The 26,622-nt window shown below is 36.3% G+C and overlaps 4 protein-coding genes across 9 annotated transcripts in view; 1 reads left to right on the top strand and 3 right to left on the bottom strand.

The window, feature by feature from the left end:
* The window catches only part of snap25b (synaptosome associated protein 25b), a 40,018-nt gene extending 38,947 nt beyond the window's left edge, over window positions 1-1,071 (bottom strand). For both annotated transcript variants that reach the window (XM_065253520.1, XM_065253514.1), the window contains exon 1: window positions 929-1,071. The gene's annotated coding sequence lies outside the window, so the exon portion shown is untranslated. The remainder of the gene's footprint in view (window positions 1-928) is intronic.
* A 5,095-nt stretch (window positions 1,072-6,166) lies between these two features.
* On the bottom strand, window positions 6,167-11,555 carry ankef1b (ankyrin repeat and EF-hand domain containing 1b). The gene is made up of 9 exons (XM_065255515.1): window positions 11,207-11,555; window positions 10,600-10,799; window positions 9,612-9,761; window positions 9,180-9,303; window positions 8,108-8,945; window positions 6,936-7,162; window positions 6,686-6,843; window positions 6,479-6,616; window positions 6,167-6,367 (listed from the first exon to the last, which is right to left on the bottom strand). Exons 1-9 carry the CDS (start codon window positions 11,553-11,555, stop codon window positions 6,269-6,271), a joined length of 2,283 nt encoding a protein of 760 aa, XP_065111587.1. The 3' UTR covers window positions 6,167-6,268.
* Window positions 11,556-12,298: 743 nt separating this feature from the next.
* khk (ketohexokinase) lies at window positions 12,299-20,550 on the top strand. Of its 4 annotated transcripts, XM_065253478.1 has the most exons (9): window positions 12,299-12,506; window positions 12,651-12,767; window positions 13,880-14,014; window positions 14,269-14,403; window positions 15,197-15,269; window positions 15,763-15,909; window positions 17,079-17,167; window positions 18,712-18,869; window positions 19,013-20,550. In XM_065253478.1, exons 1-9 carry the CDS (start codon window positions 12,415-12,417, stop codon window positions 19,099-19,101), a joined length of 1,035 nt encoding a protein of 344 aa, XP_065109550.1. In that variant the 5' UTR covers window positions 12,299-12,414; the 3' UTR covers window positions 19,102-20,550. The 4 variants fall into 4 exon arrangements, with proteins under 4 accessions (XP_065109550.1, XP_065109558.1, XP_065109564.1 ...); XM_065253486.1 differs by lacking the exon at window positions 13,880-14,014; XM_065253492.1 differs by lacking the exon at window positions 14,269-14,403.
* A 3,343-nt stretch (window positions 20,551-23,893) lies between these two features.
* Window positions 23,894-26,622, bottom strand: part of emilin1b (elastin microfibril interfacer 1b) — a 34,052-nt gene continuing 31,323 nt past the window's right edge. For both annotated transcript variants that reach the window (XM_065253451.2, XM_065253459.2), the window contains exon 8: window positions 23,894-26,593. In XM_065253451.2, the coding sequence (XP_065109523.1) occupies window positions 26,277-26,593 (317 nt within the window). In that variant the 3' untranslated portion in view covers window positions 23,894-26,276. The remainder of the gene's footprint in view (window positions 26,594-26,622) is intronic.

The following is a 26,622-nucleotide window of genomic DNA, read 5'->3' as shown; positions in this document are numbered from 1 at the left end:
AAGAATCGATGCCTGTTGGCTCAATTCGCATTGAGAGGTGTGATAAATTTTTGGCACCAATTAGTAGTACAGTGATTAACCAAAGCTCAAAAAGCAATTAAATGTTTAACCTATTATTATTTATATCTGCTAACCTTTATTTGCACATCAAAAGTACTTAGTCTGGACTAGAAAATTACTTATTGTTACACAGAAACCAATAATATTTATTAATTTCGAGTAAAACATAAAATGCAACATGACTCTTGAACATCTACCAACAAACATCCTACATTCTACACCAGCATAGGCATTATTTATGCCATTTTTGCCAACTATGCAATAGTTATATACATAATTTAGGCTACAGTTACAGAGAATAAAAATCCATTATCTACAATGTCTTGATCATAATCACAAAACACAAAACTTTGTTGCTCAGATTTTTTAAAGTCTGAAACATACTATTTCAAATCTGCTTAAAATATTTAAAACCAAGACTGTCATTAAAATAAGTCGTATCATTTGTAGCATGCATGTTATCGTGTTTTTGAATATTTAATTTTAAGTCCATCCCTCGAGAGGGTTTTGATGAGCGCTGTCCGCGGTGCTGAAATTCTCCTGCCGTTCAGTGTCATTGGCTCGAAACAACACGCGCACATACAGCCCGACGCTTTCAATGCTCCACTACACTTCTAATATTATTCCCATGAAAGTTTATCCAACATAAAACAGCAAATGTGCGCGCAAACAAATAAAAACTACATGCAAAGTGCGCTCCAGGTCTTCTATAATTCAATCTTTAAGAAAACACTCTTTTCTGTGTTTGAAATCACTTTGGTGATCTTTCTTTCCCGTTGTGCAAATAAGTAACTGATTGCACGGACATTAATAAAAGAGAAACCTGTTGGTTACTCAAAGGCGGGAAAAAATAATGCAAAACACCAACCTTGCACTTGATGAACCCCGTTGAAGCGGTTACTATCGTTTGCCTCCGTCACCAGTGATTTAGGTCGCCTAATGCACGCACGTACAGCGCTGAAGTGAGTGAGTGAGTTAGAGAGAGAGAGAGTCATCAAACATGGCGAGCCCCTCTTACGTCATATTCACCCTCAAGGGCGTGTCCATACAGTGCTGGAGCGCGTTAGTGTACATGATCCCGCCCTCAAAGATGACGAACCTCTCTTGCGTCATAACAACACTCAACACTAGGGCGCGGCGGCTGGGCATTTATATTAACACTCATTGATCCTAGCTACAGCTTTTGATGGGGTGTATGGACACACTGGGTTGTTTTTATAATTTATTCTGACTGTGTAGCATTTTGTTTCTTGTTTAATATTCCAATATAAATTAATATAGGTAAAAGTTTATGAAGCTTGTGAATCCTGCAGTTTATCACAGTTTGTTGCTCCTAGATCTCTACAAAAGCAAGATCAGATAAACGCACTTTAGCTATACAGAGACTCGGACACAAGATAAGAAAGATCAATAGCACTTATGTTTGGGTAAATGCTTTTAGACTCTTAAAGTAACTGATGTTGCTCATTGTTTGTATGTCTGGTATTTGGAAAATGCATGTGTGTTTGACAAGATATTATTTTGTTTGACTCTGTCTGAAAGACTGAAGAGAAAAACTGCAACTTAGAAATGGCAAATTGTTTCACTAGATTAAAATAAATCAAGACTTTAAATCTAGATACCGAACTTAGTAGGAGAGATGAAGGTCAAGACAACTCATGCGAGATAAAATACTGTCTGGTGAAGAGGCAAAGATCCATTCAACTGGAATAAGCAACCTAGTTAAGTATGCACAAAAAACAATGAACAATGCCAAAAAGATTGTACATGTGCTCTAGAGAATCATTGCTTGAGAATGCATAAATTGACTTAACAGATATTAATGAGAAAGTAGTCACTGCAATGAAATCCTGCAAAATCTATTGATTTACAAGAGGCCATTATGAAAGCGCAATAAAGCCTTGATTATAATTAATAAAAATCAAAACTCAATGTAGTTTTCTTAGAAAGTGATTTACATACTGAGCCAGTTCCTTCCGGTAATGCAAGATATGATTAATCCTGGATTCTTTCACACCATGACCCACACTGTTACCAATTAAAGCTCATTTATTTCAGCCAGAGTCCCTACACCCTTTTGTGTCAATTAGCACCGCCAGAACCCACCCCCACCACAACATGTAAAAACGGGTATGTGGCACACGATAAAAAAACAACCAGGTGGGAAATCTGTCATTAAACTCATCATTTGCCAGCCATACTGAACTGTGAATACACAGCTGAAACAATCTTTGTGTAGGCTTAATTATACTGCTGCAGATGTCGATAATTATATAGAAGATTGAAATAATTAAAACAGGCTCATTTACAGACAGCCACCTTTTTGAATATATTTTTTGCATCTTGATGATTTTTATTCATCTATTATCAAACTGACGATATGCAGTATGAAGCGTATAGTATTGCAGAAAACAATGTTTCAAAGGTATAACCTTTAAGGACACTTTCAAAAGGTCAAACAGCATCAGCTTAATATGCAAACTGTGATAACTTGAAGGTGAAGCATTAATGCGGGTGTGTCTTAAAATACTGTATATACTGTATATATAATAATAACATATAGTGAATTATAGTTGGATGCACAATAATAAAGACCAAAGCACTATACTAACTAAAACCTTAACTGACCAATCACTCAGTATAGACAATTTCAGAAGATGTAAACAACACTGTTCCTGAAACACTTCCTGTTTTAGTATGTGATTTTTTTTCCACATATCATTATCTTGAAGATGTTTGTTTAACTTTTTGATTTGGTTCTGTAGTTTCTGTTGGTTGTATTTTATCCCAACATTTATCTAGTGATAAAAAACTGAAACAGGAAGTGCTTCTGGACCAGTGTTGTTTACATCTTTTGAAACGGTCCATACAAAACTGTATTTCAATAATAAAAAAATTGTGTCATATAGTTCTAAATGATAGTAAATCATAACTTACAGTGTTAAAATACTTAGATTTAAGCTTATCACTGTAAAACTTTTCACTGTAAATTTACAGTAAAATACTGGCAGCTGGGTTTCTAGCCCTTTACTGTATTTTTACAGAACCACTACTGTAAACAAAATTTACAGTCATTCTGTTAATATTTTGTACATTTACAGTCTAACACTGTTTTCTTGAAAATACAGTACAATACTGTTAGAAATTGCCTGTAAATTTACAGAAAAGTTTCATAATTTCATAGACAATTTTAAAGGGATAAACTGTAAAAAAAGATTTGTTATTTCAACTTAAAAAAATATAACTTGAACATTTTTAGTTGACAGATATTTTTAAGTTGAATTACACTACAAAAAATGACTTTCTTACTTAGTATTTTTGTGTTGTTTTCAGTAAAAATATCTAAAAATTCTTAAATTAAGATTTTATTGATGAGCAAAATGACCTAGGAAAGTAAGTCTAGTTTTTAAACAAAAAAATATAAAATTTAAGCAAATTTGTGCTTAAAACAAGCAAAAAAAAAAAACATTGCCAATGGAATAAGAAAAATGTTCTTGAATTAGGTGTTTATGAAAAAAAAATTTCTTATTCCACTGGCAGATTTTTTGCTTGTTTTAAGCACTAATTTACTTAAAGTTTATTTTTTTTGTCTCAAGACTTATTTTCCTAGTACACTGCACAAATTATTTTCAAGAAAAAAAATTCTTAGTATTTTTGTCTTGTTTTCGGTAAAAATATCTAAAAATTCTTAAATGAAGATGCTTTTTCTTGATGAGCTAAACGACCTAAGAAAATAAGTCTAGTTTTTAGACCAAAAATATCAAATTTAAGTGATTTTGTGCATAAAACAAGCAAAAAAATTCTGCTAATGGGGTAAGCAAATTTCTCTTGAATTTTTCTTGAATTTAGTGTTTAAGAAAAATGTTCAAGATTTTTTTGCTTACCCCATTGGCAGATGTTTTTGGAAATCATTTTTTGCAGTGTACATTTTGTTCATCAAGAAAATACATCTTAATTTAAGAATTTTTAAATATTTTTACTAAAAACAAGACAAAAATACTAAGAAAGTCATTTTTTGCAGTGTAACTCAAAATTTTAAGGCATCATTCTTATTTTACAGTGTAGTTCATCTCAAAATGAAGATTACCCCATATTTTACTGACCATCAAGCCATCCTATGTGTATGACTTCTTCTTTTAGCCAAACATAGGTGGAGTAAGATTATATATTGGCTCTTTTTAGCTTTATAATGCCACTGTAAAATGCAGTTAAAGTAGCATAAAAATATAAGTTAAACAATTTCAACTTGTTTTTATAAGTTATGTCAACTATTAACGGGTCAAAACTTAAAATAGTATGTTGAATTGACTTGCAAAATCAGGTTGTTTTAACTTCTTGCCGAATATTTTTTGAGCCCCATTGTTAGAGCTCCAAAAAGCACATTCATCCATCAAAAAACAATCTTATTACATTTCTTCTGAGGTAAAGCGATGGGTTTTTGTAACCTTGTGTCAGAGGTCAAGGCTTTTTGCCTGACCTCAACTCTTTATATAATATAAATCATACTGTGTTTGACTGAAAGAAGAAACTATATCCACCAAGAACGGCTTGATAGTGAGTAAAATTTGGGCTGATTTTCATTTCGGGGTGAACCATTCCTTTAAAACATTATCATGTTAATTTCCATAATAAACACTGTGGCTCTTGCTAGGGGAAGCCAATATTGTTTTACATGATCAACCTCCAGTACATTACATCTTTCTCTCTCTCTCTCTCTCTCTCTCTCTCTCTCCCTGGGCATTTCCCTTCATTACCAGTTCATCTTTCTTCAGTCGCCCTTTTTCCTTTGGAGCTAAAGATTAGGAGCTGAGGTCAGTCTGTCTGTGAGTGCTAGATCATTAATTAACACCTCTATCAGGGAGCCAGTTATCATGTCCTCATCCTTAAGGCCTTGCACTTATTAAACAAACCGGGTGTGTGAGGTGTATCGCCAACATGTTATTAAGCTTATTGATTGTCCTAATTCTGTCTCCGCAGTAAAATCATTGTCAAGGCTGTACCTGATTTATCATCATATCCTTGTATGAAAAGATGTCTCGAGTTCCAGCTGTCTCCACAGCCTCACTTTATAAATGCTGAATGTGAGCTTGTATGCAGGTGTTCTGAATTTCTGCACAATTTACATTAACAAGGCAATGAGGGTCAGAGAGGTGCAACATTTAAGACTTTTAGATCCGAAGCAAATACTATTTGCTTGTGCAAAACTTACAAGCACATGTTGCTACAGCATGCACCTGCCAAGGGTCTGTCTCTTTTACCATTTTACTATGGGGTAAATAAGATGTACTGAATGGTTTATAAGTGGCTGGTCAATAGAGCCCATCTTTTATGTTCTGTCCTTGCAGAATAGTGATGCTTGCCACAGAAACACATCTTTCTGTGTCAACACTTGCATTACCAAAGTTTTCCAAGAACCTTTACATCTTGACCCCAACAGCCATTTAATTTCCTTTGCTTAGTTATATAGTTGAATTCCCCCTGAGTGAATAAACTCACACTTAAACAGACAGCTATTGATTTCTGTCTGTCAGATAGCTGCCTGCAAACACATTTACTAACACTGTTTGTTGTCCTTCCTGCCTGCAAACCATTCAGGTTGGATCTGTGTTTAATTTTTAAATACATAAGCAGACTTTTATTCTTCAATGTTTTTCATATATTTTAGTATTTTAGTCTCAAGTGTAAAATGATAAATTGATAGTTTGATAAAGACCGACCCCTACTGGTCAAACTGATAAAACATGCCTGTGTATGCATACACATTTACATTTAAATCAAAATGACATGTTTATCTACATTACGCTTGATTAAAATCTTACTGTTTATTTGACACTGTTCATCTCAATTTTCTGTGCTCAATGGGGTTTGTAATGACGGCCAAATCTGTGAGAGGATCTGGAGACGTGTAAAGGTAAATGGCTTATAGAACAGGTGGTGCACTCGGTACGGGGTGAGTATAGCTATACTCCATATGGCAACACACTAAAGTGACCGCTGTGCTTTTCAATAAAAGGTTATTTTTATCCAATGTCAAGAAAATGAATTTTATAGGTTTTGAAACTTCTTCACTTACCTTTCGTTCCCGTTTCTGATTCAATCCCAGAATTCTAAAGGTTTGAATGGAAAGTGAGTAAATGCTATTGTGCTGGCAGATTAACTTTTATTCCCCTTCATTCATCCGTGCCTTTTGGCTTTATAATGTTCTTGATTAAAGGGTATGAGATTCTTGAGAGTCATCTCCTTGGAAAAGCACTCCGTCTTTCTTCTCAATGTGCTCGGAATAATTGGTGAGCCGTTTTCCCCACAACTACAACGCAGAGAATCTTTTTTATAAATCACACATCACATTAAAATTACAAAATGTGTCCGTTTCCCTGTGTGTATGTCTCTGTAAGTATAGAGAGTTTTGTTGTCTCACGTTTTTTGGGACAAAGCTTATGTCCAGTTTGTTGGTGGCACGTCTAAGAGTGAACTTTGGGTTCTTGACTACGATGTTCTCTTTCAAGCCCAGTTTCACTGCAGCCAAAACTGATGGTGCTGGTACCTGAATATCAATCTGTAGAAGACAAAAATATTCATTAAACAAAGCCAAACATAGATATACACAGCTTTTTTATTGCTTTACCTTCTCTTGCACAGCAGGTGGTTTGGTAACTGGTTTTGGTTTTGGTTGTTTTTCTTTCTTATTTTCTTCGATTTTGGCAAGACTGCAATACTTGGCACTGACTAAGTCAATGATTATATCACAACCATTATCTTTGGCAATGTCCAAACAATTTTGCTCTGTAACCACAGAAACAAAGGATGATTTTTTTGTATTTTTTATTTTTACACTTATGTTCATAACCTTTTAAAAAATGTCAATTTTTAAGTACCTTTCTTGTTTTTTGCCATGACATTGGATCCAGATTTGATGAGGTACTCCACACAGCTGAATCTACAGCTTTTAATAGCTCTCATGAGTGGAGTTTCACCGTTCTTTGTTACCGCATCCACCGTCGCTCCAGATTCCACCAGCATGCGGATCATGTCTACATTTCCTTGATAACAAGCGTAATGGAGGGGCGTCTGGTGAAACTGGTCGACTGCATTGACATTGGCCCTGAAAAGTCACAGAAATAAAACAAATAAATTAATAAAAATAATCGCTGGTCACCATTTGCTGCACACACACTGCAAAAAAATTTTTTTCAAAAAAAAACAATTCTCTTGTTTTCAGTAAAAATATCAAAAAATTCTTAAATTAAAAATATTTTTTTTGATGAGCAAAACCACCCAAGAAAATAAGACTAGTTTTTAGATCAAAAATACCAAATTTAAGTGATTTTAGTACCGAGCCCCTAAGGTGACATTGGAGTAAAAAAAATCTAAAGTTTAGTTTCATGTGCTCACGTGAAACTTTCATGTGCTCACGGTAAACCTTCATGTGCAGATTTTTTTTTTAAAGTTTAGTTTTGTGTGCTCACATGATACTATCGCATGCTCACGTGAAACTACCAAAGTTTAGTTTTGCGTGCACACGTGAAACTATTGCGCGCTCACGTGAAACTTTCGCATACTCACGTGAAACTTTCGCATACTCACGTGAAACTTTCACGTGAGTATGCGAAAGTTTCACGTGGGGCGCGATAGTTTCACGTGCGCACGCAAAACTAAACTTTATATAATTTTTGCTCCATGTCCCCTTAGGGGCTCCATAATATTTTGTGAATAAAACAAGCAAAAAAATCTTAAATTTTTTTCTTAAACACTAAATTCAAATTTGCTTACCCCATTGGCACATTTTTTTTTGCTTGTTTTATGCACAAAATCACTTAAATTTGATATTTTTGGTCTAAAAACTAGACTTATTCTCTTGGGTCGGTTTGCTCATCAAGAAAAAGCATTTTTAAAAAGCAAATTTTTAGATATTTTTACTGAAAACAAGACAAAAATACTAAGATTTTTTTTTTTTTTATCATTTTTTGCAGTGTAACCACTACATTTACAAATATTCACCCAGATTAGAATCCAAAAAAATATATTTCATTATTTATAGTGACATTACCCCAGTGCTATGAGTAGTTTGGCTATTTGGTAGTTGCCACAGCTGCAGGCTGTGATGAGAGGGGTCTTTTGAAATTGGTCTGTGACATCAACAGGCAGATTTTGGAAGAACGCCAGGTTAAGAGATTCTAGATCTCCACATCTTACACAGGAATGGATGTTGATATATTTCTTTTCAGGCTCATCGATATACCATGCAGAGTCATCCTCGATAGGGTGGACAGGTGGTCGGGCATGGCTGAAACGTCTGATGTCTGTGAATGGCTGGTACTTCTCAATCATGCAGGCAGGACGTCTACCATCCATTTGTCTACACATCGCCTCAGGTTGCGTTGTGCATACGTGAAACTGCAAAGCACCCTTTTTCTTGATTTCACCCTTTTCCTTCTTGCCTTGCTTTTGGCTCTGCTTCGGGGCGTAGGATGAGATGACAAAGGTCTTCTGGAGGTATTTGAGGCCTTTGAAAAACTCATTGACATTGATGATGCCCTCACGGTTTTCGTCATGCTCCGTGATGATCTTTTGCAGATTCTCGTTACTTACTGGAGCTTGATGAACGTGCAGCAATGAAACAAACGTCTCCCGAGGAACATTTTTAAGGGGTTTATCGAGACCCTCTGCCATTTCCAAGGCTCTGCGCAAGGTTGCCTCCTTTTCACAGGACCAATCGTGAAGGGTGACTGCCCATAGTTCATTTGGGTTTACAGCATCAGGCTCAGAGAGCTTTACATACATTTGCTCTGCGTTCTTAAGCTCCTTCAGAGCCGCCTTGTGACCACGGTTTTTGGCAATTTGGCTTGGAAGTTGTCCATCCAGATTCTTTTGTTTGGGGTCACATCCTATCAAAGAAAAGAAAGAGTGGCGTTATAATGTATCTGGGTGATCGTTTTGAATAAATGAGCAGTGTTTAGATGCAGGTTTATATTAGGGGTCTTAAATGTTTACAGCATCTTAGAGACAGTCAAATATTAAACATTTTATAGATTATGAAACAAATATGAGACAAATTTGTGAAATCCATCTGTATTATAATAGTGGGGATTTAGTAAAGGTGATATTGTAAACCAGCCTACCTCTTTGAGCCAGAAACCTACAACACGCATTGAAGCCACCACTAGCTGCAAAGTGCAGAGGTGTGTTACCACTGATAGTGCTGACACCTAAGTCAGCAGAGTATGCTGACAGCACCATTAAAACCTGTGCAAAAAGAGGCAGTGTCATCTTTTTATTAAGTTATACCTTCTCTAACATTTGTGCTTAAAATTATGATTAAAATAATTCAAATAACAAAGTTGTTCACATTAATGAAATAATTCATGTCCAATTTTTGCAGTTTATAATCTGAAAGGCTTTCAAAATTTGAAAGCTAAAGTGTCTCCCTAGATTAAAACCTGCTTGTTTAAAAACCGAGGAAAGACACAAAGTAAAAAGATCTGAATCTCAACCTCGCACAAACATTAAGTGTAATATAATGATGCTCTTCGCAATATAAATAATAGCCCTACCTCGAGGAAGCCGCCATCTGCTGCGAAATGGGCAGCACACAGTCCTTCTTTACTGCGATTATTAGGATTCCCTCCTCTCTGTAAAATGGCTCTTACAAGCTTCACAGCACCGGCCTTAGATGCCTCCATGAGTGCAGTGTGACCTGTGACCTTTGGAAAAAAAAAGGATATGATAAATTATACTGTTTCAGCAAGATGTACATGTACACTGTCAGAAATAAATGTACCTTTTATGTTGCTGGGGTGGTACCCTAAGGTTCAGTTTTGGTGTACAATGTTCCTTATGTGTATAATTTTGTACACCAAAAAGTACAACATTTCAATGTGTTGTATACCCATAAAGGTACAAAAATGAACGTATGTGGGTACCATCCCAGTGACAAAAATTGTACAGTTTTTTCAAATGAATATCACTTTATTATTTAATATTTTTAATTCTATGCATTTACGTTTTCTTGTGTACAGTATGTGTACATTTGGTGAATAAAACTCTGATTCTTATTCAGCACTTGCTTATATTAAAGTATTCTTATAAAAAAAAATCTTAATCTTATTTTAATCTTTTATTTCTTAAAGGGATAGTTCACGTTAAAATGAAAATTCTGTCATTATTTACTCATCCTCATGTTGTTCTAAACCTGTATGTATTTATTTTTTTCTGATGAACACAAATGAAGATATTTTGAAAAATTATGGTAAGCACACGGTTGACGGTACCCATTAAATTCCATCATATTTTTCTATTCCTACTATGGAAGTCTACGGTCACTATCTGCTGTGTGTTTACCATCATTTCTCAAAAAATCTTATTCAGAAAAAAATTAAGTCATACAGGTTTAGAACAACATGAGGATGAGTACCGTAAATGATGACAGAATTTTTTATTTAAAAGTGAACTATCCTTTTAAAGCATTTTTCGTACAATCATGTTTTGAATCATCCATGCATACGGTTATAATTTTTTTTATGAAATCCATCAATAACAAACCTCATCTACTGCATTTAGATTAGCTCCTCTTTCCAAAATGCTTAAGCACAGATCTTCACAGGTCTTTGCATTCTCACATGCGAAGACAAACACGGGCTCCCCTGCGTTTGAAACATCATTGACATCTGCTTTGAAGTTGAGTGCTATCTGCAGACAGCTAGCGTGTTTTTCAGATGGCGAGATACAGTAGAACAGCACCCCTACAAATGAGACAAAAAATAAAATATAAACCCCCAATTTCACAGACAAGGCTTAAGGCTGGTCCTAGACTAAAACATGTTTGAGTTGTCTCAAATAAAAATAACTTGCATTGACAGATATTTAAATATACCAGTCCACTTGATATGTCCCAAGATACACACCTCCTGTAGTGTCTTTTTCTAAGGCATGTTTATAAAAGATGCTTAAACACCTTAATTTAACTAAGGCCTAGTCCTGGATTTACCTAAGCCTTGATGGGAACTTTCGGAGAGTTAATTTATTCATATATTTGGTGTTTCTGTAACTCAATGGGTTAGCGTAAGAGCATTGCATTAAAGGTCATGTGTTTGAACTCCAGGGAACACAAAAACAGATCATTAATATGTACAGTACATACAATACTCACCTTTTCCCTCCTCATCTTTCAGAATCATATTTGCATTATGTTCAGCCAAAAGTGCCACAATATTGTCATAGCCCAGCTGTGCAGCCAGCATCACCGGGGTACAGCCCCTTATGTCTTGTATGTCAGGATGGGCTCCCAAAGACAGAAGGAACTGCACCATATCTTCATCATTGGCTACACAGGCCAAATTTAAAGCACTGTGTCCCTGTTCAGGTTCAGTGAGATTTATCAGGTTGTAAACTCCCATGTGGACCATCTTTTTGATGTGGGATTTGTTCTTCGCTCGTACATATTGCAGGAGCTTATAGATCTGCAAGACCTCCAGGTTATCTTCTGCCACCCTGCTCATCTTCTGCAAGAGACCTTTCTGATCTGATCTGAACTAAAAGAAATGTGATCAAAGAAATAATACATATCAGATCATTTGTTAGTGTACATTCAAATATTCAGAAATTATATTCATTATGGCTTATACAATATTTATTTACATATGCATAATGAAATACATTATATCATATGTGCTTGAATTTAAAATTAGCCTAGGTCAACTAATATGCAGGCAGAGTAAATAAATCATTTTAAAATGCCCAGTCATATCTCATAATCGTATGTATTTATGTAACAACATATTCATATATTACACCACTCTCTGAAGAAAAATATAAGTTTGGAAAGAAGATATCAGGCGTTTTTTGAAAACGGAACCGCATGGTCGCTTAGCAACGGCATTGAAAAGTTTGTGAGAATGCTGCTCATTAATTTTCTCAATAGATTAATTGAATAAAATTAAATAATCGAAATACTTTTAATCAAATTTATGGTCAAATAGTATATTTATAAAGGGAAAATTTTGAAAAGTAACGAAATAAATATACATAAATATTGAAAACGTAACTTCATTTTAAATTACATTTTATGCTTACATGTTACGTTAACATTATTTCGCTGGCGCTATTTTACCATAAAACTTATTTATATAAAAACAAATTTAACTAAAAGGGCTCGAGGACATCCTCGACTTTACTCGGTAAAAGTCGAGAATCGTCGTGTCGTTCGTTCGGCTGCATTCGGCAAAACTCGGCAAACCTCGCGTGTTCATGTTTACGTTCTGTCATTCATTGCTTATCTGCCGCTACAATGCACAGGTTGTTGCCGCAATGACCTTTATTCCGTAGTACACAGTCCACATTTTCTTCTGCAGCGAGAATATGGGAGACAAGAAGATACTTAGCATTGGTTTGGTGTGTTTGGATATCATTAATGTTGTGGATAAATACCCGGAAGAAGATAGCGATACCAGGTGGGCGCTTAATACCGTATTCTGCACTGCACACTAAAACATAAGTGCAAAATAATTGTAGTTTTTAACATGAGCATACAGCATACGGATTCCTCTGCTTTGGCTTGAGATGTTTGAGATGAATGACGTGTCACTGGTTTGCAGATGTTTATCTCAGAGATGGCAGAGAGGAGGAAACGCATCAAACACGTGCACGGTTCTGTCTCTGCTCGGGGCTCCGTGCGCTTTTATGGGAGCATTAGCGCCTGGACCAGTTGCTGAGTAAGTGTTTGTGGTTTTTCCAGTTTAACTAAAATGTAAACTTACCCGCTTGATCCTGTAGCTTAGTGTATAACGAGAAATGTGTATATTTGTTATAAAATAACTAAACACTAAAGACATATCCTGGTTTAAATCAGTTTTATCTTATTTTAATGCTTTTAAAGGGGACATTTCACATGTGCCATTTTGGGTGTGTCCTTTTAAATGCAAGTGAGCTGATCTCTGCACTAAATGGAAGTGCTGTGGTTGGATATTGCAGATTAAGGGGTGGCATTATCCCCATCTGACGTCACAAGGGGGGGGGGATTTCAATGACCCTATGAAGCACCTATGAAGAACCATACAGGGGTCATATAGCACCACTATAGCACCACATATGGTTATACATACCACAATATGGTTCTACACCGGTGCTATATGGCACCCAAAATGGTTCCTCTATGATTACGAGCCAAGAACCACTTTTAGTGCTATTTAGCACCATTTGTTTTTAGAGTGATAGGTTGATAGAAGCACTGTGGACCCAATTATAGCACTAAAACATGGAAAAAGTCTAATTTTCATGATATGTCCCCTTTAAATCATCTTCAGGCCCCCTAGTGGGCCCTTGCTCACTTGGTAGAGCATTGTGTTAGCAGTGCCGGTGTTGTGGGTTCCATAATAACACATACAGTACTGATAAAAAATGTACAGTATACCTTGAATTTGCTTTCGTTAAAAGCAAATACCAAGTGTAAATGTTTGAAAACATTATTATGATAACATGTGTTACTGTATTGACAAACTGGCATAATAATATATCTGTCTTGTCTCTATGTCTAAATAAGGAGCTGTAATGGCAGTAAATCATTATAAACTGTCATCAAATATATGATTTGATATCTTACATATATACATTTATATCAATTTATTCCCGTAAGTGTGATTATAGGAATTTGTTATATTCATTTTATTCTAGCAATGATTTATGTTAAGAGAAATACACATTCTGCAAATGACTTTAATGTTGGCATTAACAAACCAACTTCCTATAAGCCACATTTTTCATTACATTAGCTATGCAAGTATTTTCTGTAGTGTATGTTCTTGTTCTTGCTAATTTCTTTCTCTAGTTTCATCTTGAATGACTTTCAAATGTACAAGATTGACATCTCTCTTCTTCTGGAGCATGCCGAATGCTCCTTTCCAGCCTCTTTAGTCATCAGCAATGTGACGACAGGGAGTCGTACTATTCTGCACATGAACAGGTTTGTGTGAATGAGTTTGTGTAATGTGAAGCTCTTTCCTCACAGAAACCAAAGCAATGCTGTACCAGCTGGCACATGCTTGCAAGTGGAAGTCTACTAACCTCTGCTAAGTTTTTCATCTTTGAAGGTGCATTTGAAGTGCATGGTTCGCCGTGGCAGCCGTATGTTACGCACTTACGTGCCTAGTGATCAGTCAGAAGTATAAATGGGTCACTTTTACATATACAACTTTTTGTTTGCTGTACTATCTGTAGTTTCATCTTGGGGGATTTTGCACGCTGTGGGGTGGACGTTTCTGGTGTGGCTTGGCAGCAGAGGGGCGAGACCCCGTGTGCCTGTTGTGTGGTGTGTCCTACCACTGGCTCTCGCACTGTTGTGCTCTCCGACACGTAAGAGTAGCATGCAAGGGATCATGTGACCATAACACCTTATTTTGGAAGGACTGGTCCACTGCAGGGGCTTGACCACTACTATTGGCAATGATTACAGATTGTACTTTACATTGGCATCTGATTCATGCAATATGCATTAAATCTTTAAAAAATAAAGTCTTTCTGCAGAGGAACGGCATTAATTTAACATAATTTAGTTTTAAAGTAGCTGCCATTTACAAATCAGTTGACACTGCATGCAATAATAGTTAAGTGCTGATTTTTTTTTGTTGTGAGTGAATTAATAATTTTCCCAGGTTCATGGACAATTTAGAAGTATGATGGAATTTTAAAATGTGATTTCCAAGCTTGAAAAAAATAAAATCTAATAACAGCCTTTTTTATTTAATTTATAAATCAGACCTAAAATATAGGCTGTTTTGTACAAGATTATTTTAACTACACACAACAGCACACAACATCTTATTTTCCTTATTCGTAGAAAACTAATACAGCATATAATGAGCAACATTTCATGTTGGCCATTAGTAATACTTCTTTAACTAATCTAGTCACTAAAATCATCAGCTTGACTAAACCCTTTTCCCTCTTTGCTCTGGTCTGCTATCTAATAATCACAATCCAAAACTTACTGCATATTCTGCCTATAAGCACTTTAATGGATATCAATGAATGATGCAAAATGCAATTATTAAATATAGTATTATTTAGTGATTATATTTTCAACACTGATTGATGTGTTTTAAAAATCCAGCGTTTTATTTAGCAGTTACTGTCTTTTTTTTATCAGGAATCTACCAGATGTTTCTATAGAAGACTTCTCAAAGGTGGATCTGAAGCAGTATAAGTGGATCCACTGGGAGGTAAGACTTGCTTCTCAGATCTTACTCTTAAAATTCACACCAGTCTAGGGATGCTAAACAATTAATCGTGATTAATCGTTAGCAGAATAAAAGTTTTTGTTTACATCAAATATGTGTGTAAACTGTTTATAATAAATATGTATATATATAAATATGAACACATTCATGTATAATTTTAAGAAAAAAAAAATGTATATATTAAGTATTTATATTTATATATATTATAAATTATACATAAATATACAAATGTATATACACATGTAAACATTTCTAAAACGTATACATGCATGTGTGTACATTTATTTATACAAAGTTTTTATACACAGTTCACACACATATATGATGTAAACAAAAACTTTTATTCTGCTAACGATTAATCACGATTAATCGTTAAGCATCCCTACACCAGTCCCAAACATTGTACTAAAATATAATTCCTTTTAATCTGTTTGTTTTATATTTAGTTATTTTGATATTGTCATTGCATTGTTAGGGCCGTAATGCTGAAGAACAAGTGAAGATGATTGAGAGGGTGAGAGAGTATAACAGCAAACAGGAAGAGAAGAACAAAATCACCATCTCTGTGGAAATAGAGAAAACTAGGGAACCTCTATACCAGCTGTTTCCTCATGGCGATGTGGTATAATTTTACTGTGTTTGACCAGTAATTAATAGCTTTGGTTAAAGGCAGGATGGGTGATTCTCGCGAAATTAGATTTATGTCATGAAACATTTTGATAAAAAATAAACGCAAGGTAAGAGTATCAAAATAAGAAGCGTTCAAGTACAGTTATAAACATCTCTTCTTGTACTATTTTGAACATGATTTAAAATGACATCATACAAACCAATTTTGTTGTTTTTCCAAATTTAAGGGGAAATCTTTCATTACCGCAACGTGTCCATGACTGGATTTGGGTTCTTTGACATAGAAATATTTATAATTAAAAAATCTTAAAAATAAAAAGCTTCAGGGCATGTTATACTATAAACATTTACAGTAAAGAAACATGTGGTGTTTGGTGATCATTGGTAAATGTAGAGACAATAATAAGGAATATAAATGTGTCCAAATCCAATTTTCTCATCCTCCGCAACAAGTTTCAATCATTGTTTAAGCCCTCAAGGAACTAACATTTAAAAAAAATAGTTGGAAGGGACATAATTGACTGTGACACTCAAGATGGCTACCAGGTAAGCAGTTCTTATTTTTTCTCTCCAGATAAAAGTAACAATTTTGTTTGTCATAGTACCAAGACAACTTTTTAGTTCTCATTACCGAAACATGAGTTTGTAAATGCATATATTTAATGTAATATCATGTTGCGGTAATGATAATTTTTAAATAATGATAATCTAAAAATGTAAATAATTCTATAGGAAATATTTTTTAAATCCTCTTAAAATAATGGTTATATTAAGTTCAGACCTTAATCTTATATGTGCAAAAAAATGGGCTTCAAGGGCTTTTTTAAAAAATCTGATGCTGGACACCTAAGTTTGGATTTCGTGAGAATCACCCGGGTGCATGATCTCTGAAAGTCAATGTTGATATTTGAAATCACCTAAACAAACACGCCCCTACCCCAATAGAATCTGGACCTTCTTTTGATAGACCCGCCCCACACATATGCAACCTAAGCAACGATGACGGTTAGTAGACACGCCCCTTACTGCTGATTGGCTACAAGTGTGTTTTGGTACTTGGCCCGACTCCCTTTTCCAAAGTGTTTTTAAAAAATCATGCACCCTGCCTTTAAGGCTTACATCACTGTTAAAACTACCCGTTTCTCATTTGCGTTCACACAGGTGTTTGTTAGCAAGGATGTGGCCCGGCACTTCGGGTTCGATACGGCCTCCGCTGCACTGAAGGGCTTCAGCAATCGTCTAAGAAAGGGGTGAGTGAAATATAGGTAGGAGAAGGGACAGATGCACGATCAGTTACTTTAAATTATATTCCTATAATGTAACTTAAAGGGGACATTCCACAAGACTTTTTTAAGATGAAAAATAAATCTTTGGTGTCCCCAGAGTACATATGTGAAGTTTAGCTCAAAATACCCAACGGATAATTTATTTCAGCATGTTAAAATTGGTACTTTGTAGGTGTGAGCAAAAAGTGCCGTTTTTGGGTGTGTCCTTTAATATGCAAATGAGCTCGTAAAATTCAAACACTGATCGCATGATGGTGGTTTGCTGAAATTGAAACTCAATTGTGCCGTCAATGTATTTCTCTTTTGCTTTTTACACTAAATGGCAGTGCCGTGGTTGGATATGTGCAGATTAAGGAGTGGAATTACCATAACAAGATGCCCCTCTGACATCACAAGTGGAGCCAAATTTCTATTTTTTTCCAATGCTTGCAGAGAATGGTTTACCAAAACTAAGTTACTGGGTTGTTCTTTATCACATTTTCTAGGTTGATACAAGCAATGGGGACGCAATTATAGCACTTAAACATGGAAAAAGGCAGATTTTATTATTTCTCCCCTTTAATGGCGGGATCCATGATCTTTAAAATTTAATGTTGACATTTGAAATCACCTAAACAAACACGCCCCACACATACGCAACTCAGGTAACAATAGTAGACACGCCCCTTACTGCTGATTGGCTACAAGTGTGTTGGTAGGATGGTGCAGGACTGCAGGTACTTTTAAATGAACATAACTTGCTCAATTTTCTATGGTTTGGTTTCTTTCAGACGTCATTAACGTGGCTATTTTTCTGGATGCTTTAACATGTTTCATGATTTCATTCATGAGTATGCAGTGTCATAGGTACATCTTTGACGTTTATAACAAACCAAACCATTTGAAAATCAGTAGAAAATTAATCAAGTTATGGTCATTTAAAAGACCCTGCACCATTAAAACTCAATGCTATGAGTGAGCGAGCTCCCTGTGGTAAGATGGCCACCAAATGCGGACGTTCCACTCAATTGGCCAGCAGCGCGGGCGAGACATCGAGCCTTTATACATATCTATGGTCGGCCCGACTCCCTTTTCCAAAGTGTTTTTCAAAAATCATGGACCCCGCCTTTAAAGCGATAGTTCACCCAAAAATGAAAATTCTGTCATCATTTACTCACACTCATGTTGTTACAGACCCTATAAAAATTTCTTTGCTCTGCTAAAAACAAAGGAAGATATTTGTAATAACGCGGAAAACAGAAGCACCATTGACTTCCACAGTAGGAAAAACAAATGGTGCTTAGAAACATCAATCAAATATCTTTGTGTTTTTTTATTTTGTATAATATCTGGGTGAACTATCCCTTCAACTGCTATTCATGAGTACAGTTTTAAAAAAGACCACCAGGTGTCACTAGTGTTCCAAGAATTGGTGTTCCACAAGCATTCAAATCCAAACCAAAACTCTCCTGACTAACCATATGCATTTAATATAATGCTTAAGACTGGCCTGTTATGTTTCTGTCCAGGGCGACCCTCATTTGTGCCTGGGCAGAAAAGGGTGCTGATGCCATGGGTCCTGACGGCACAGTATTCCATTCAGATGCATTCCCTCCAGAGAAGCTTGTGGACACACTCGGAGCTGGAGATACATTTAATGCTGCTGTGATTTATACTCTTGCAAACGGTGAGGATCATTTCTTTATCGCTTAAGTCACAGATTCATATCATTTTTTCATAACACGATGGGTTATTGTGCGATGGTAAGTTGTATATGCTGCATGTTAAAGTGTAAAACTACAAGCGTGCTTCATTCTGTCTTTTCTGCAGGGGGTGGCCTGCAGCCTGCGCTCACATTTGGCTGCCAGATTGCAGGCAAAAAATGCGGTGTTCACGGATATGATGGAATCTTGCAGTGAATGTGGTGAAGTGCACAGCTGGAATGGGATACAGACATGATCTGTCTGCTATGAAACAAAGACTGTAAACTAATGATAGTTTTTTTTTAAATTATGCTCATGCATATTAATTAATGCAGTAAGCGCTTTTTATAATCTTTACAGATGTTAAATAACACTAGAATTACTTAAAGCTCTACGGATTACTTTTCATAATTTCAGAAACATTGGTATGAGAGCGAAAGGCTGTGATGCATTTGATAACTAGGGATGAAACCGAAACCAGTCAAATACTTTAGATTAAGTAAACAATTTGCAAAACCAGTGTACAAGTAAGAATGTTCAGTGTTAAGGGGTAACCGAGTAGGTATTAGGGTAGTTTTAACCACTTTTACAGGCATAAGTAGACTACCTTAATTCTTGTTTTGAATTGGGAAGAGAAGTTCAGGGATAATGTTCCTTGATTTTTACTGAAGAGTTGGCTTGGCAGACATCTCAGCAGCAGTGGGGAGCACACATGTTTAAGAAAAAGAAAGGAAGAAGACTAAAAGTGTATACGGGTGAAAGACAAACAGGATACGTGACATTTTCCCACCCAACATCATTTAGACACAGCTGGCCAGCAAAACACGGATTCCTCCACCACACCCAAAGCGTAATAATGACATGCTGTCTGTCTGTAACATGAATACTGGCAGTGTTGAGGTTATCTAAGTCTAACTGTAATAGTTGTGTTTATAACAAATTATGAAGTCATTTAATTCATTCTGATGTGTTAGATTTGATACCTTTTATCAAAACGTAACATTGTGAATCCACTTATATGAGTTGCTTTAGGCTACCCTCAAATAACCGGCAGAGCATTAAGAAAATAATTTAATGCTGGACAATGACAGATTTAAAAAAAGAAGCGTTTCCTTAGGTCTTAAGGTTGAACTTGACCTTCTGGCACCTATGGTCCAATTTTATATTTCCTTTGGTGTGTAAGTGTGTATTAGTTCATGTTAAGGATATGCAAAAGGTACATACCCCAAAAGTAAACGATGACGCGAGTTATCGTCTCCAATGTAAATCTCTTTTCTTGGACTACTTTGCTTGTAGGCAACAGTTTACTTCCTGGGGTTGGTGATGTAGAAAAGACGGACATTATCATAATTCCTCCCGCTTCGAAATCAGCCATAAGTTAACTCCTGTTAGCATTGCATTGTGAACAAATCTTTTAAACATGGTAAGCAGCATCACAAGGTATTCAGACCAATCACAAGGTACAGATTAGCTGGCCAATCAGGGACACAGAGCTTTTCAAATCCGTGCATTTCAGGAAGAGAGTAAAATCTGGAGCTACAAAAATGTAAGTTTTTTTCTTTAACCACAAAACACGTGAACACATTCTATTATACCAAATACACAAAGTAAAGTTGCTTTTTAGCAATGAAATAGGTGCTCTTTAAAGGACAAGTTCGGTATTTTAGACTTAAAGCCCTGTTTTCAGATTGTTTATGGTGAAATAGAATGGTTTTGACTGAAATTTCGACATTTTCGGCTGCCCTGAGAATTTTCGCTTGTTTGTGTTTCAGCTCAGACCTCTACAATGGCTTTATAGGTGCACTGGAACAATCCTTCCTAAAATGCATTAAACTTTCGTTTACAAAGACGTGAAACTCACCGAGTGGTCAGGGGTGTTCACTGATATGCTCACACAAAAATCGCTGCAAAAGATGCTTTCCAACAGCTGTTTTAGCATTCGTTGTTAACTTGTGGACCTATTTCCCCAAACGCCTCACACCCGTACATTCTTCCGCTTAGAGCTTGAATAATAAACACTCCAGCCCAGGTGGTGGCGCTAATCCGCCTTTGCCAATTGCAAGAATAGAAACAAAGTTCCCGGCGCGGAGTAATACCGTACCTCACAGGACGTCTAATACAGTCAATGGAGTTGGTAAAAACTACGATAAAACCTGTTGGAATGCGTCTTTTGGAGCGATTTTTGTGTGAGCATACCAGTGAACACCCCTGACCACTCGGTGAGTTTCACGTCTTTGTAAACGAAAGTTTAATGCATTTTAGGAAGGATTGTTCCAGTGCACCTATAAAGCCATTGTAGAGGTCTGAGCTGAAACACAAACAAGCGAAAATTCTCAGGGCAGCCGAAAATGTCGAAATTTCAGTCAAAACAATTCTATTTGACCATAAACAATCTGAAAACAGGGCTTTAAGTCTAAAATACCGAACTTGTCCTTTAAATGTAGGCGCAGATGTTGCTTCAGTAAGGTTAGCACAGTTTACCCACTAACATTTAGGTTTCTTTCTAAAATGAAATGCCCACTTTTAAGACCTTATTATTAACAGCTTAACCCCTTCATACCCTGTGTCCACTGAAATGGACATCACATGTTGTGTGGTTCAAACCAATCAAAATGCTAATCAACCAATCAAAATAAGGCACACTGATTAGACACCTGAAAAATCAGGTGTGAAAATCTGTTTAAAGGTACATTTTTGTGGCATCTAGTGGTAAGAATTGCAACCAACAGCTCACCCCTCAATTTCAAAATGCATAGGAAGCCGCCACAGGACAAACACATCATCGTTTGAGACAATGTAGTGACAATGCACTCTGTAGAACAGTTTGTCTGTTTACGCCTACTGTAGAAACATAATGGCGGCTTCCATGTAAGGGGACCCACGGTGTATGTAGATAAAACAGCTCGTTCTAAGGCAAGGGTGGGGAACCCTGGTCCTGGAGGGCCACTGTCCTGCAGAGTTTTGTTCCAACCCTAATTAAACACACCTGAAAAATCAAATTATCAAATAGTCAAATAAAAATCAAATAGTCTTCAGGATCACTTGGAAATGAAATTCAGGTGTGTTTGATTAGGGTTGGAACTAAACTATGCAGGACAGTGGCCCTCCAGGACCCAGGGTTCCCCACTCCTGTTCTAAGGTAATAAAACAAATACAGTTTATTGTGTAAGGTTTTTATACACCACTGACAATATAGTTATGTATATTATATTGCATTTCTGTCAATGGATCCTTCTAAAAGTTACACAATGCACCTTTAAAGTACTAGGTAATTCAGAGAATTGTTTTTTAACACATTATAAATGTTTAAATTGTATGCTGAAACACATTACAAAGACTGAACTATGTAGTACTAAATTGTGAAATAACACCATTAAACAGTTTTTCCTCATTTCTGTGTCCAGAATTATTTGGGGCGGGGCTATATCAGTGGCTTGATGATGCAGTGGAGCCACCAAGCCTGGCCCTGCCCCTGACACAATCTATCCCGTGGGTAGGCGTGGTTTCAGCTCCGACAGCGGACACGCCTCGAGCAATTGTGAGCAGAGAATCCTGCTTATTTTCCTTTTGAATTTTTTTTTTTCATTTATCTGTCAGTTTTTATTGTTCATTATTTTTGGCTGGTGGTTAATATCACATTTTTTTGTGGTGTGACAAGCTCAGAACACATATTAAATATCACTTTACACTGACTTTAATGTTGAAATATGTCATTTTACAGATGGGTTACGTCTTGTTGACCTTAACAGAGAGCAGTCTAAACATGTGTTTAGCCTAGATTTAAAGATGTTAAAGGAAAAGACCCCACTTTTTCAAAATTTGACTATGTTCTTACCTCAACTTAGACAAATTAATACATACCTATCTTTTTTCAATGCGTGCACTTAATCTTTGTACAGTGCATTGTGAATGTGTTAGCATTTAGCCTAGCCCCATTCATTCCTTAGGATCCAAACAGGGATAATTTTAGAAACCACTAAACACTTCCATGTTTTCCCTATTTCAAGACTTTTACATAGAGTAGTTACACGAGTAAGTATTGTGTTACTGCGCCCGAGGTTGAAGTACTGCAAACTAAGTGCTTCTCCGCCATACAATATAATTCTCATTTTTATCCACTTAAAACATCGCCATATTTTATTTTGTGCCTCCATACTTACTCGTGTAACTACTCATACAGTCTTTAAATTGAGAAAACATGGAAGTGTTTGGTGGCTTCAAAATTCATCCCTGTTTGGATCCTAAGGAATGAATGGGGCTAGGCTAAATGCTAAAACATTCACGATGCACTGTACAAAGATTAAGTGCACGCATTGAAAAAAGATAGGGATGTATTAATTAATCTAAGTTGAGGTAAGAACAGAGTAAAATATTGAAAAACAGTGGTGTTTTCCTTTAAGGTGGAGGCTGAAATACTGAAGAATGAATGAATGGAAAACAAAAACAAATAAAAACCCTCACTGTTGTTGCAGAAGAGAGGAATTGCATAGGATTGCATAACAACACTTTGTCTAGACATCAGTGACTTGACAAACCCAAGTCCTTACTTATGATAAATGACATCCCAGTATGACTATGAATAGACACCCAGAAATGTTTATCTTTCCATGAAGTCAAAATCCAAATTTTTCTGGCTTACAGAGTGGAAAATTGTATGTGCTCTCAATCACACCTTTTCTGCGCACACATGCCTCGAAAAATAATTTTGAAAAGAAAACTTATCCATCGAGGACGTGTTTTATTCATGTTTTGCTTTGACAGCTGACCCAGCTGCTAGTGTGGAGTCGTTCCATGTGAAATAGAAAGACGGTGACAAAACCTAATGATCCTGCACCATCAATCACTGACTGGAAATCTATTCAAAAGAATTACGGCTCTCGACTTTCAAAAAACTCCATTGTGTTTGAAACAACGTACGGTAGTCTGCATACTGTTACACACACCCAGGGCAAAACCGATTGAGTTTAAAATCCGTTATGACACCTGATGAAACCAAAGTCAGGAGGGATTATATTGTGTAAAATTAAATATCTTTATTTGAAACACACGTGTTGCCAATGTACACATTCAAGGTAACAGGTTAAACCATAAAGGAGGAACTGATTTTAAAGTCTGTCTATCAGATATAACAGATGCTATTTGTTGCTGAAGTAGCATTTATTTTTAAGCTAGGAAATCTTATTGTAATTAAATGAAACATTAAAGCACGTATAGATAGCAGCCTTAATTTTCAACAATCTTGAAGTATCATAAACGTTTAGAAAATTCATGGATTTTGCTATGGAAATTACACGAGTATCTGTTTCACACATACACAATCCATCTTTGTTTTCTAGCAAAGCCGCATAGTTTAAAATTCTTTGGGTCGCTGAACAGTAAACATTCAAGTGAGACCACACAAGACAGAATCGGATGATGAAGGACACCCCTTAAAATCTTCAGTTATTTTTCAAAGGCACTTGAACCACATTAAAGGGATAGTTCACCCAAAAATTAAATTTCTGTCATCATTTTCTACCCTCATGTTGTTATAAACCTATATGAGTTTTTTCATTCTGTTGAACACAAAAGACAATATATTGATAAATGATGGGACCCATTGGCATGCATAGTAGGAAAAACAAATACTATGGAAGACAATGGGTACCATCAACTGTGTGCTTACAACAATTTATCAAAATAGCTTCAATTGTGTTCAAAAGAATAAAGAAATCCATATTCAGAATTTAAAGCCAAACTGTACTGAGCTAACACGAAGTATAAATATGCAACGTACAGCTAAATGCAATTGTTCATCATTCATATAGATCTGATGTTTATAAAAGCATATCGACAATTACAAAATCATTGCAAAACTGGTTCAGGCATTCAGGAACATGGATGAGACTAAAATATTTGATTGTCTCTTTTTTTGTTATGTAATACTGGTATTTATCAAGGCACCTGGGGATTTTGCATGGAGAGCAATAATGTACATCATCATCACATTGCATTTAACGTTTCTTAACTAAAAGTAAAAGCATTTTGCACAAGCATCGTCAGGATGCTATTCTGTAAAATGTGGCACTTGTAATATCGAAAATCAAAAAGAAAAAAAAAACAGATTTAAAGCACATACTCTACATTTAAAGATAATCTCTTAATTGTAAGTAACCTTACTATAAGTCTTAAAGGGACACTCCACTTATTTGAAAATATGCTCATTTTCCAGCTCCCCTAGAGTTAAACTTTAGATTTTTACCATTTTGGAATCCATTCTGCTGATCTCCGATTCTGGTGGTAGCACTTTTAGCATAGCTTAGCACAATCCATTTAATCTGATTAGACCATTAGCATTGTGCTAAAGTTTCGATATTTTTGCTATTTAAAACTCTTATGTAGTTACATCGTGTACTAAGATCGACGGAAAATTAAAAGTTGTGATTTTCTAGGCAGATATGGCTAGGAACTATACTCTCAAATTGGTGTAATAATCAAGGACTTTGCTGCTGTAACATGGCTGCAGCAGGCGTAGTGATATTACGCAGCAGCCGAAAATAGTCCCCTTGGTTACTTTCAGTAGCAGCAACTTTTAATTTTCCGTCTGTCTTAGTACACGCGGTAATTACAGAAGAGTCAAGTTTTTAATAGGAAAAATATCGACACTCTTTGGTTATTTATTTTAGCGTGATGCTAATGGTCTAATCAGATTCAATGGTTTGTGCTAAGCTATGCTTAAATGTTTTAGCGCCAGACCTGGAGATCGGCTGAATGGATTCCAAAACGGTAAGAATCAAATGTTTAACTCTAGGGTAGCTGGAAAATTAGCATATTTTTCAAAAAAGTGAAATGTCCCTTTAAACTGTAAAAAGATAAAGGTGCACAGGAATTAAATCATTCACAGCAAAAATACGAATTAATATTTCTATCATCTCTTTTCCCACGCCCCCCACCCCCCAAATAACACACATCAGCCTAACCCTGACTGTGAGTCAAGCTCTTTGGCAGAAGAGTACTTTTACCGTGCAGTGGCATAGATGGGAAGTCAAACAGACCTCATGGTCATCTTCGGTGTATGCGAGATGATTCATAACTCATGTCTGTGATTCATATAACACGAAAATATCTCAAAACATCGGACAAATCCGCAACACTTCTTAGTTACAACACTTCTCCGAAATGCGAGTTAGGATTACATATCAAGGGCGCAATAGTTCCTCCATTTCTAAGTCTGTTCAAGGAGTTCATAGGAGGTCTAACAACATCCGTAGGTTTGAAAACGTAGGTTTGAAATGCAGACAAACCCTCCGCGTCGCTATCCCAGCCATTTAAGCATCCTGTCCTAGCCCCATCGTTTTGGCCGGTCCTCCGAGTCTGAATAGTCTCAGTGCTCCGTTGCGATGGTACCCTTATTACATTTCATACAGAAGCATACCACTGAAGATAGTTAGGGGCTCCACCGAATGAGCCAGTTTGCCCATGACCAGGTCTATGTAGACTGTGTCCCCTTGCTGAAGGGGTAGGATGATGTTGAAGACAGCCAGAGAACCTGGTGTAGGTTTGGTCTCCGCCATGGGTTTTTCCAAGCCTTCTGGCTGGTAACCCGCTGAGTCTACGCGAGCCATGCCGTAGTTAGACTTGGACAGCACAGCCTCAATCTTCTCATTTTTGTGGCCCGTCAGGATGGCGCTAAAGAAGTAACGTCCATCTACTGGTGCAGTAAAGATACCTGTGGATTTCAACACAGATGATATACAA

This window comes from Paramisgurnus dabryanus, chromosome 17 (genome assembly GCF_030506205.2).
Source record: "Paramisgurnus dabryanus chromosome 17, PD_genome_1.1, whole genome shotgun sequence".
Classification (NCBI taxonomy): Eukaryota; Metazoa; Chordata; class Actinopteri; order Cypriniformes; family Cobitidae; genus Paramisgurnus; species Paramisgurnus dabryanus.
This window is presented reverse-complemented; position numbering and strand designations above follow the sequence as displayed.